Below are 13,303 nucleotides of genomic sequence, written 5' to 3'. Positions count from 1 at the left end.
TCAATTAAGACATTAAATACTGGGGGATTGGGAGGAATAACTGTGCAGTGCTGTATATTAAACATGGATTAGAATATATATTTTCTAGTTGTCAGAAAAATAAAGGCAAGTTGGAGCTTACTGATGGAAAAGTTAGAGTGAGAATGAAACCCAAAGGAAGGTTAGAATCAAAATTTTGGTTCAGTGAATATAAACTGCTTCACAAACCATGATGACCTAATCACACATAACTGTCACAGGACAGAAGGAAACAACACGGCCTCATCAATTTCCTTGTGCTACTCCCCGACCTGCTTCCTATAGCACTACACATTCTTCCCAAGATCCAACAAACCCACATCCACACTTCTCAGGCATGCTCTCCATCAGAGAAATATTAACTAAATTTATAACTATTAATCAATCATCACCTTGCCATTTTACATTCAAGCAGCTCCTCACTTCTCCCATAAACCACTGACTTACTGCTTCTGTTTTAGCTCTTGAACTAATTTGCTTAGTGAGTTCCCTATCTCTGCCAATCTTGCCTCCTGATAGATTGACAGAGAAAATATTCCCAATTTCTTTCTCCATTCCAAATAAAAATAGTGTTATTAAACTGAGTGAGCACATCACCAAATGACAAGTTCATTTGTTCTGCACGTAGAGTCAGATTCCAAACATCTCTGCAAATGATTAGCAAGGCTGCAGCTCCCCATTCTGGGGCACCATGGAATCAAGACAGTTTTTCTTTATTTTAACTTAAAGTAGAGAAAAAATCTTTAGAACTGTTTCTGTTTTTTATTGTTAAGATTTTGAGAAAATAAACACAGTGACCTTTCAATTGCTTTAGGTAGGTTTAAAGCACACGAAATTAATCAAACGACAGAATAAATATTTGTCTGCATTTTAGATTAGATTAGATTACATTACAGTGTGGAAACAGGCCCTTCGGCCCAACAAGTCCACACCGACCCGCCGAAGCACAACCCACCCATACCCCTACATTTACCCCTTCCCACTACGGGCAATTTAGCATGGCCAATTCACCTGACCTGCACATCTTTGGACTGTGGGAGGAAACCGGAGCACCCGGAGGAAACCCACGCAGACATGGGGAGAATGTGCAAACTCCACACAGTCAGTCGCCTGAGGCGGGAATTGAACCTGGGTCTCCGGCGCTGTGAGGCAGCAGTGCTAACCACTGTGCCACCGTGCCGCTTTAGTGACTAAAGTGCAAAGTTAAAAATCACACAACACTAGGTCACCGCGCAACAGGTTTATTTGGAAATACGAGCTTTCGGAGCACTGTTCCTTCATCAAGTAGCTAGTGGGGCAGGATCACAGGACAGAATTTCTGTCCCATGATCTTGCCCAACTAGCTACCTGATGGAGAAACAGTGTTCCGAAAGCTCATACTTCCAAATAAACATGTTGGGCTATAACTTGGCGTTGTGTGATTTTTAAAACTTCGTCCACCCCAGTCCAACACCAGCACCTTCACATCATGACTGAAATGTAGAACAATTCTAAACAAAAATCTTCACTTTTATTGATGTTTTGAGCAGAATGATTTTTAGAAGAAATGTAGGTTTGCTTCCAATTAATCAATGTTCCTGAAAAAGCAGAAAGTGCTTTTCCCCACCCAGAGTGATCGTCATTCTCAGTCAAATGCTGTGCCCTCCTACTCACATTGTGATATTTTGACTAATTACCTCTTCCACGGAAGGTGACCAGTTTGGTCTGTGAACAATATAACAAAACAGGGCTGAAATGTGACATCCACGCACCTTCAGTGGTAGAAGTAATATTTTTGTCCCTGTTATTCGCAGATCAACAGATTCTCCCAAAAGCTAATATACAAATTTCAATGAAAATTTGGTACGTAGACAAGGTATGGCCCAAGGAAGAACTGATTAGTTTTTAGAACAAAAAATGGTAGATGTGAGTGATGTAAATTATGAAAGCATCCACTAACACTGAGAAACAGACCAAACTGACCTTTCTCAATGGTGCAGGTGGTTCTAAAATGTTGTGAATTGTCTCAGCTGCTTTGGTGGAATTTGTCACTGCTGTCAAAATGTAATCAGTTTTCAGAGCAGGTAGTTGGATGTGACTTGGCCAGTGAAATTAAAGCTCTCAAAAGAATTATTTTTTTCAGCTTTGTAGTTACAGGGCATTAACCAAAGAAGGGTGTGAGTGGCAGAAGGTATGTACTCTATTGAGTGCTCCATTCACATCACTTGAAAATATATTTAGTGGAAAACAAGAACTCCATTTCAATTTTACTGTGGTTGGCAAAATATGAATAATCTTGTCTTCTCTCAAGTAAGCAGAGAAGGGAGAGGGTTTCATCTCATCTGAACAGCAATAAGCTTTGATGCATAGCTAAATAAGGAGACCATGAATCAATATGAACATAAGCCCTTTGCACAAATTTCATCTGCATGTAATTGCATTCAATTAGACAGCTTTGGTTGACACAGACAATAAGAAATATGGATAATGGAACAAATTTACATTTATCAACAATGCAATTAAATAAATAACCATCTTCAGAAATACTAGCATCAACATGTTGTTTGCAACAAAAAACGAACTGAGAATGTACTATATTTAGGATTTTATTGCATCACCATAATCTACCCACTTAACTGATAAAAGATATTAATCTTTCAAAGTTTGTGCGAAGATTTGTAGCTCGGGTGCTCGTTGTTGTGGTTCTGTTCGCCGAGCTGGAAGTTTTTGTTGCAAACGTTTCGTCCCCTGGCTAGGCGACATCATCAGTGCTTGGGAGCCTCCTGCGAAGCGCTTCTTTGCTGTTTCCTCCGGTGTTTATAGTGGTCTGTCCCTGCCGCTTCCGGTTGTCAGTTTCAGCTGTCCGCTGTAGTGGTTGGTATATTGGGTCCAGGTCGATGTGTTTGTTGATGGAGTTTGTGGATGAATGCCATGCCTCTAGGAATTCCCTATGATAGTAGTGTTATGTAGATGATCATAGGGCAAGCCAGACAGAGAACAGCCAGGGAATTCCTAGAGGCATGGCATTCATCCACAAACTCCATCAACAAACACATCGACCTGGACCCAATATACCAACCACTACAGCGGACAGCTGAAACTGACAACCGGTAGCGGCAGGGACAGACCACTATAAACACCGGAGGAAACAGCAAAGAAGCGCTTCGCAGGAGGCTCCCAAGTACTGATGATGTCGCCTAGCCAGGGGACGAAACGTTTGCAACAAAAACTTCCAGCTCGGTGAACAGAACCACAACAGATATTAATCTTCCAAACTTGGTTTTATACCCAACCGTGGCACACTCAAAATTGTGCAATAGATAGTTTAAAGACAATAGACATTCTCCATTAAAAAAATGTCGACTTTTCTCATAAGACCAGAGAATCAGCTTTGGTTCTTCAATCCAAAGACTGAAGCCTAGGGACAATGACCTATGTGGTTGAGGATAATTTGACATATCACACTTTTTATTCTCTCGGCCCTAGTTTGTCACCATTTTCAGCTGACATCAGTCTGAAGACAATTACAATGTTTTGTTTGTCATTTATATAAATGATTTATATGAGATAATAGAAGGCATGGTTCCTAAAATTGTGGATGACACCAAAATTGGTGGCAAAGCAAATAGTGAAGAAGGTTTTCTAAGATTACGTAGGGATCTTGATCAAATGGGTCAATGGGCTGACAAATGGCAGATGGAGTTCAATCTGGATAAATGCAAGGCATTGCATTTTGGTACAACAAACAGGGATAGGGCATACAATTAATGGTAGGACCTTGGGTAGTGTTGCAGAAAGAGGGACCTAGGGGTTCAGGTACATAATCCTTTGCGGTTTGAGTCACATATAAACAGGGTGTTTAAAAAAAAAGGCATTTAGCACACTTGCCTGTTCAATGCTCAGACCTTTGAATGTAAGAGTTGGGAAGTCATGGGGTTGGGTTTACAGGACATTGGTGAGGCCTCTTCGAGAGCACGGAGTCCAGTTCTAGGAATGATATTAAGATAATGATGATTCAGAGGATTTACCATGATTTTGCTGGGAACGGAGGGTGGAAAGGCTGGAACTTTTTCCACTGGAGGGTAGGAGGTTGAGAGATGACCTTATAGAGGTTTATAAAATCACGAGGGGAATAGACAGGTTTAATATGTTAGGTGTCTTTTCCTTAGGATGTGGGATTTCAAGATTGGGGAGCATTTTTTTTCAGGTGAGGGTAGAGAGATTAAAAAAAGGGCAATTTTTTTTAAACACAGGGCGTGGTTCATGTGTGGAATGAACTTCCTGACCAAGTGGTGGATGTGGGCACAGTGAATAGTTAAAAGGCACTTAAGTACATATATGAATAGGAAAGGTTGAGAGATATGGTCAGGCACAGGCAGGTGGGACGAGCTGAGTTTGGGATTATGGTTGGCATGGACTGATTGGACCAAGGGGTCTATTTCCATGCTGTATGACTCTATGACAGGCACCTATCTAACACTCAAACTGTCTTTTTTCATTCTAGGCTAAGAGTATGGAGTTAGTTTCTTCTACAGACCAGTTGTAAATCTGTTCAGTCACAGATGCTGCACTACCCATTTATCTCCTGAATAGAGACCCTCCAATGATGAGTGTATTGTGCTCCAAAAACATACTTATCCATGTAAATTTAAAGCAATGCCTTCCTTAGCATCTTCCAGTCTGCTCAGTAACTCAAAAACAAAGCAGTTTCAGGGGATGAAAGCTCATGTAATGCTTCAGGACTAACTCAGGTTTACTAGCTCCTTAAGATCAAACACAGACTTTGTGTGAACCTCAGCATCTACCAATCAGCCATTACGGAAGTACGCTTTGATTATTTAAGAACTCAAACAATGGATTTTCAAACTATAATACAATATAACTTTGCATTATTGAATAGCAATACGTAGGAACTCTAAGATATCTCAAAAGTCAGGTGAGAGGGCAGACTTGCTAAACAGGTTTCAGGGACACAAGGAACTGCTGTCAATATTTGAGCAGAGAAAGACTCGTCATCTTGCATTGGATAAACAAGGGTTCATGTAATAAAATAAAGCTGGAGGAGATTTTGGAAACAAGGAAAAAGTTTAGTCAAAGAAGGAATTTGAAATCAAGACTGAAAATCTTAAGGTTCATCATCAAGAGAAGAGATAATTCTCTTGTTGAACTACTTCACAACTGGACCCAAAACTGTTTATTGGTAAAGTTGAAAATCACACGACACCAGGTTTTGTCCAACAGGTTTATTTGAAACTAATAAGGTTTCAGAGCGCTGCTCCTTCATCAGGTAGCTAGTGGAGCAGGATACATAGGACACAGAATTTCTACGTAAAATATCATACAACCGATATGATATATTAGACAAACCTAGATGGCTGTTAAGTCTTTAATCACTTATAATGTGGATTATGAGGTGATTAAAGACTTCACAGCCATCTAGGTTTGTCTGATACATCGGAACAGTTGTATGACACTTTGATCTTTTACTCAGAAATTCTGTGTCCTTTATATCCTGTCCCACTAACTACGTGATGAAATAGCAGCACTCCAAAAGCTTGTACTTTCAAATAAACCTGTTGGACTATAACCTGATGTTGTGCGATTTTCAACTTTGTCCACCCCAGTCTAACACCAGCTCCTCCAACACATATTTATTGATAGACAGACTCTCTCAGGAAACTGAACACCATAATTTACATGAACAAAACTCCCTTATTCATTCATGCTGCAGTTCAACATTTGACCACAAATTCAAACATTAGTATCCTCTGTACTGGCAGATGGAATTTAAATTTGATAAATGAGAGGTGCTGCATTTTGGAGAAGCAAATCAGAGCAGGACTCATACACTTAATGGTAAGGTCCTGGGGAGTGTTGCTGAATAAAGAGACCTTGGAGTGCAGGTTCATAGTTCCTTGAGAGTCACAGGTAGATCGGATAGTGAAGGCGGCATTTAGTATGCTATTCTTTATTGATCAGAGCAATGAGTACAGGAGTTGAGAGGTGATGTTGCTGCTATACAGGACATTGGTTAGGCCATTTTTGGAATATTGTGCACATTTCTGGTCTCCTTCCTATCATAAGGAAGGATGTTGTGAAACTTGAAAGGGTTCAGAAAAGATTTACAAACATATTGCCAGGGTTGGAGGATTTGAGCTATAGGGATAGGCTGAATAGGCTGGGGCTGTTTTCCCTGGAATGTCTGAGGTTGAGGGGTGACCTTATAGAGGTTTATAAAAGTCATGAGAGACATGGATATGAGAAATAGATAAGGTCTTTACCCTAGGGTGGGGGAGTCCAGAACTAGAGGGTATAGGTTTAGACATAAAAAGGGACGTAAGGGGCAACTTTTTCACACAGAGGGTGGTGCAAGTATGGAATGAGCTACCAGAGGAAGTGGTGGAGGCTGCTAAAATTACAGCATTTAAAAGGCAACTGGATGGGTATATGAATAGGAAGGGTTAAGATGGATATGGGCCAAGTGTTGGCAAATGGGACTAGATTAGGTTGGGATATCTGGTCTGCATGGACAAGTTGGACTGAAGGGTCTGTTTCCAAGCTGTACATCTCTATGACTCTACGGTTAATATTCTTGAGGATAAACCTAATGTGCTATAATGATATTGGTCAACAATTTGCACGAACAGAGTGAAAAACATTTCCAAATTTTGATGGATTAGATGAGGGAACAGTTTGTAAGTGCTGTAATTTTGTGGCAAATTCAAGTTTCTCCATGTGAACTATTAATTGCTTCCCTTTCTTCACTTTCCTTAAGCGCGATTCTAAAATGTCCTGCTTTTAGGACTTGAGCCATGCAGATCCAGATATTGTGATCAATATATTATGACAGTACATAATGATCAGTCTGTTTGGCTATCATTACTTTTGTTTTGAATTAATGCATGGGGTTGTCAGACAATAACATCATCTGATAATATTATTGGCAACAGACGTTTTAACAAAAGAACACAAAACATTGAATGTGTTCCTCCTTTCTTCCTATAGCTTGCATTTCATTATCAATATTTGGAAGTACAATTATGAGTCTCCCATCATATTTTAAATTTGCACTTGTCAGTTTCACGAATGAAACTGTAATATGAATGATGGGAAGCGACGCCACATGAGAATCTGGGAAGGAGATTCTGCACATTGCTACGTTATTACTGCTTCACTGCTAAGTACTGCTATTACCATCCATATTCCTCTGTCTCAACAGGTGTTGATCTGCAAGCAATTCAAATGTCACTCAATCTATTCTTCGTGATAAGGTTACATTCACTAAATTACTAGGCAACCTTCTATGGCTTTATACCTGGGGAGATAGGAGCTGCATGGTGTTGAAAGCTTTTGGCAAAGACTGATTACCCTAAACTGTAGGCAACCAACATTCAGTCTTAATCTTTGCATTAAATTAATAAACTGCAGAAATTAGATTACTTAGTGTGGAAAGAGGCCCTTTGGCCCAACAAGTCCACACCGGCCTGCCAAAGCACAACCCACCCAGACCCATTCCCCTACATTTACCCCTTCACCTAACACTACAGGCAATTTAGCATGGCCAATTCACCTAACCTGCACATTTTTGGATTGTGGGAGGAAACCGGAGCACCCGGAGGAAACCCACGCAGATACGGGGAGAATGTGCAAACTCCACACAGAGTGTCGCCTGAGGTGGGAATTGAACCCGGGTCTCTGGCGCTGTGAGGCAGCAGTGCTAACCACTGTGCCGCCCATAATGGTGAAGAAAACGTGCATTAGTACAATCATAATAGGAAGTCACAAGCCCTAGAATAAAATGAAAACTGAATGTGTCATCACCCCTACAAAATACTGATAACAAAAGATTACTGAGGCACAGTGTAGCACAATTGACTGAACACCAGGAACTTAAAGCACAAGCCACAGTTAGATTGATACATCCCCACAGCAGGGTGCACCAGAAATTAAATGAAGACAGCAGTTGCCACAATGGTAATTTTTGTGTAAAACAGAACTGTGGAAATCAATAAAGTGAAAAAACAATGGCGTATAAATAAATCTATACACCAGCAAGATCACTCTCAAGTCTACAGATGGATCAGCAAGTACCAGTGAGATAAAAAAGATGTTCATGGCCATTATGTCCTATCCCTGCAGCCACAATGTTTTTCCTGCTTTCATTCAAAATTTACTTTTGAAGCACTTGTTATTTTCCCCATCTCGGTAGACCTACAAACTTCCAAAATCTAGCCTCTTGCGCATCCTCAAATTTTCAGCACTCTGATGGCCATTCCTACTGTGCCTAAGCCTTCAAATCTGGAATTCTTTCCTTAATCCTCCCCTGATTTCTACATCTCATTCGCTAGGTCACACCTTAAAGCCTACCTCATTGGCCAAGATTATGGAGAGCTGTCCTCTATTATCCCCTTGAACGGTGCTAAATTTTGTTGATAACATTCATGTGAAGTGTATCGAGATGCTTTATGACAGTCAAGGCATAATATCAATCATATCTGTCATCATCTTTAAAGACAGTAGTAAAATAAATGCTAAATTTGAGCTAAAGAGAGGCAAGAGCAAAAGAGCAAGCATGAGCCAGTGTATTTATGACTGGACCAGGGATCATCCTTTGCAAGAGAGGTATCCTGTAATATAAAATCAGGATCATTAAAACGTCTCCTGAATGAGCTCCCATCACGTAAGGGAGCTGTGAATCAATTTTCCTCTTTTTAATTGGTCTGTTTTCACAATCTGGCTTTCCCCTTTTACATGCCAAGACTTTTCAAGTGGGTTGTATTCCTGTATGAGTACGTATGGAGTACAAAGACATTTGCACGTTAGATGTGACAGTTGGTCCTTATCAATCTGTTACTTATGTATATTTACCTGGATTTACAATGGATATGCTGATGGTTTCAGGTACAACAGACAATACACTCACCACAAGAGCCAATAATGCCAAAAGATTTTGATAACTCTTGGAAATGTTAGCAGGCTCATGGGTTATCAACAGCAAACTGTAAAGACATCCAACAGTACAGAAAAGACATAACTTTCTGATTGTCTAGACAACATTAAAAAGATTGATTTTTCAAAAGCAGTGGTAGATTAATTAGTGAAGTTAGGTCACATGGGATTCAGGGTGAGCTTGCCAATTGGATACATAATTGGCTTAATGGCAGGAGAAAGAGTGGTAAGGGAGGGCTGTTTTTCTGACTGGAGGTGTGTCACCAGCAGTATTCCCCAGGAATCAGTTCTGGATCCTCTCTTGTTTGTCATTTATATAAAGATTTGGATGAGAATATAAAAGGCATGGTTAGTAAGTTTGGGGACAACACTAAAATTGGTGGCATAGTAGACAGTGAAGAGGGTTTTCAATGATAACAAAGGAGATCTTGATCAAGTGAATCAATGAGCTGAAAAATGGCAGATGGAGTTCAATCTGGATAAATGTAAGGTATTGCATTTTGGTACAATAAAGCTTATACAATTAATGGTCTGGCCCTGAATAGTGCTGTAGAACAGAGGAACCTAGGGGTTCAGGTACATAATGCTTTGAGGTTTGCATCACATATAGACAGGGACGTTAAAAAGGCCTTTAGCATGCTTGCCTTCATTGCTCAGTCCTTTGAGTATAAGATTTGAAGCGTCACATTGAGACTGTACTAGACATTGATGAGGCCTCTCTGGAATACTGTGTCTAGTTCTGGTTGCCTAGTTATAGGAAGGATATTAAGCTATAGATGGTTCAGAAGGGATTTATTGGATGTTGCTAGATATATAAGACTTGAGTTATAAAGTCAGGCCGGATAGGCTGGGATTTATTTCACTGGAGTGTAGGAGACTGAGAGATGGCCTTATAGAAGTTTATAAAATCATGAGGGGTATGGATAGGGTAGTTGTCTTTTTCCTAGGATGAAGGATTTCAAGACAATAGGCCACATTTTTAAGGTGCGAGGAGAGAGATTTAAAAATTGAGGGGCAAATGTTTTATACAGTGGTTTGTGATGGTATGACCTTCCAAGGAAGTAGCCGAGGTGGGTATAATTACAATGTTCAAAGTACATTTGGATAAGTACATATATAGGAAATATTTGAAAGGATATGGGCCAGGAGCAGCAGTTTAGTTTGGGATTATATTTGGCATAATATGTTGGACTGAAGGGTCTGTTTCTGTGCTGTATGACTCAAAAAAATCAGCAGGACAAATGGGACAAAATAGGAAGCTAGGACCAAGATAAATTGAATACTTTGTTAAATAATGAAAATTTAAGATGGAATTCCTGAAAGGTCAGGGTAACTGAAGGCTCTACCACTAGATACAATATAAAGCCATACCAGGCTAAAGAATGAAATTTATGGGAAAAGCAGGTGCATATATAAAATGGGAGGAGCATGAAAGCACCGGTACAGGGGAAATTCATATTTAAATACAATATAAGGGAGTGCAAGAATGCAATGTTGGTAAGTGAGGATGAGAGCTGAGCGTGAGGGAGAACATATCAAGGATGACAATTTCAGATCCTGCAGACCAGAAAGTCAAAGGAAAAAGAATTGGTGTGTTTGAATATAAAGACAACAAATTAATTTTTGCAATTAACATGCTGAGGCAAGAGCAGATGCAAGCAAGTAACCAAGGTAGAAACAAATTGTTTTGGAGGTGTTCCTGTGGCACAATAATAAAGTATAAGCTGTGTTGGTGATGAGCTGTGAACCAAATGTTCAGCTCAAGGTTCAACAGAATGTCAAGGCTGCATGTTGAGTTCCAGGAAGGACAATTATGTGTGACTATGGGCTTACTGAAAGAAGTTGTTCTTCATTCTTCACTCACTATTTAACATCAGATAAGCAGATTAACAGTATGGTGACAATCAAGGAACTAAGAGAAGTGATGAGCACATGACCTGCACTTAAATAGGGATAAATAAAAATGTAACCTGCTTAAGTATTACCTGAGTGAACCAGTGGCTAAAAAATTGAATAATATTCCCTAGGGAGTGGGTGTAAGCATTGAAAGACAAAATGATGTAGGATTTTTTTCAGAAAATGTACAATTTTAGCCATAACATATGTCAAGTGCAGCTTTCCTCGGAGGAACAAGTGACTTTAGCCCAATGCCTTCCAATGCTTTCCTCATCCTTGGAGGTATTTTACAAGGTAATTGAGAGAATAATTGTTATAATAATACAACTCCACTATCATTGTACATTATCATAATGGTAGGTGAATTAAATTGTCTTTATTTTCTGGCAATGCTTATGGAGAGAGACACAGCTAGATCGTGAACGATCAGAACTGGTAGAATAATGACAAGCGCCTCTCGAAGAAGTTAACTCAGGTTCACTTCTTGTATTAAAGGCACAACACCTGTTAAATGGTTGTTCATACCAATAACCAATTGGGAAAAAAATCATCAGATATCTGATAACTGGGCCACATTTCAAAACTCAGGCTCCAAAGCGGACACACAAACCAGTAAAGATTTTAAAGCTTGATTAAGAATGCGACATCCACGATGACAAAATTCAATGACAGAGAATCATGATTAGGCAAATAATCTCTTCAGTCCATGGGCAGGGGTAAAGGGTGAGGGCAAGATATCCTGAAGATAGCCTTTACATGTTAAAGGCAACAGGAACAGTCAAGATATTACCTTCTGACATGTCACCAAGATTTCTCAAGAGTATTTGATACTTCCTGATTCAATGTTAGATAGCTGGTATCTGAGGATGACACATAGAACATACCTGGCAGTATTTACTTGCCCACCCACATTATTTAAATTTTCAAATGCCTCAGATTCACATGACATAAATTAGTCATCCAGTATCAGTGCAGTGACGTTAATGAGGTTTACTGTAACACAATTGTGAAATAAGTCAATAAAAGAGAAAGCATAGATAATTACAGGATTGAATTATGCATTTCCCAAAAAATCTCAGCGTTGCCCAGTGGGGGGAGGGATGCTGAGTAAATTCAAACCTCGGGATATTTTTTTTAAATTTTAAAGCTCCTGTTAACTTGTTCTACTCCTTGATGAACTGCTGTCTGTCCGCCCGCCCGTCCCCGCCCACCACTGGTTGCAATTCTCCCGTCAGAAACACGGGGCCGCAGGAGTTTATGGTGTTTTGACCAGGTCACCAAGAGGATTAGGCTCCAGTCCCGTTCCCACAGGCAATCCCCGAACCTACCTGGCTCCCAAGATATCTTTCTTCGCGAGGCCGATTCCAGCGATAATTTTCACTCGCAGAATCCGACAACCTTCCTGCAAAATCACGAACATACAGGGTGAAAACACGGAGCTCTTAGCGAGGTCTGACTGGACAAATATATGCAAGGGGCTCAGCTGCCTCGGAACCTGAAGTGTCAGGAATCTGGGAAGCGGTTGCCGATGTTAAGGCCTAAGTTCTGGAAGGAGACGAGAGTGCTCTCTCTCCCCGCGGAAGTCATCATGCAGCAGGGGCACGGGTCGCGAATGCCCCCTCCCCTGATTCGGCCCCCCTTTTAGCATCAGTGATTTCCCCCACCCCCCCAGATTCGGCCCCTCTTTTAGCATCAGTGATTCCCCCCCCCCCCAAACATCCGCAACTAGGGCACGGGGAAAAGCTCCTGAATTTGAGGGAAGGGACAGGACGGTGGAGGGCACTTTTCCGAACGTGGCCGCCACGTCCAGAAACCAATTGCAGAGATTATCTGTTCCTCCATGTAAAAGAAAATACACACACGGTCGCGACGAACTTACCTCCTCTGTGGGCAGTCCACGCACTTCAGGGAGCGATGCCATCGCCATGAGTGAGGGGAGTGTTTCTGGGCGTTGAGAAACACTCGATGGCTTTTAAAAGGTTAGCTCGTCTGCAGATGCGTCCCGCTGCTAGAGTGGTGATTGCGCAAAACTCGCTGTTTCCTCCCACTCAGAGAGAGAGAGAGAGAGAGATAATGGGGATGGGGGAACAAATCTGGAATTTCACTAGTACATCCACGCCACAGGCTTCAGTTCCGTTCTGAGGAAAACTTCCTGAGTGGAGCTCTCCCGGGGGGGAGCCCTGGTGCTGAGAGGAAACACAGTGACATCAGTGTCAAAAAGCAGCCACTCAAACAGGCTCGCGCACATCACATGGCGCACACATTTGGTTACTTCAGTGATAGCAACATCAAAGGAACAAAGTTACTTTTTGGTACTTTGATGGAAAATTACAGTAGCCTCTGCTCTTTCAGGATACATTGTAACTCCTCAGAGGATACATTGTAACTCTTACCTATTGAGTATTCAGTTTTTAACACTGGGGAACTCCAGATCGTCTTCGGCAGACATTTATACAGGGTC

The 13,303-nt window shown here is 40.9% G+C and overlaps 1 protein-coding gene across 2 annotated transcripts in view; it reads right to left on the bottom strand.

Moving 5' to 3' along the window:
- Positions 1 to 13,008, bottom strand: part of nedd4a (NEDD4 E3 ubiquitin protein ligase a) — a 152,773-nt gene extending 139,765 nt beyond the window's left edge. For both annotated transcript variants that reach the window (XM_043677486.2, XM_043677487.2), the window contains exons 1-2: positions 12,722 to 13,008; positions 12,171 to 12,244 (exon numbers count right to left, since the gene is read on the bottom strand). In XM_043677486.2, the coding sequence (XP_043533421.1) occupies positions 12,171 to 12,244; positions 12,722 to 12,769 (122 nt within the window). In that variant the 5' untranslated portion in view covers positions 12,770 to 13,008. The remainder of the gene's footprint in view (positions 1 to 12,170; positions 12,245 to 12,721) is intronic.
- Positions 13,009 to 13,303: the final 295 nt, after the last annotated feature.

This window comes from Chiloscyllium plagiosum, unplaced genomic scaffold, assembly GCF_037043375.1.
Source record: "Chiloscyllium plagiosum isolate Xiang-an unplaced genomic scaffold, Cpla_swu_hap1 HiC_scaffold_39, whole genome shotgun sequence".
NCBI classification, from domain to species: Eukaryota; Metazoa; Chordata; class Chondrichthyes; order Orectolobiformes; family Hemiscylliidae; genus Chiloscyllium; species Chiloscyllium plagiosum.
The sequence above is the reverse complement of the archived record's forward strand: the minus strand, read 5'-3'. Positions and strand labels throughout refer to the sequence as shown.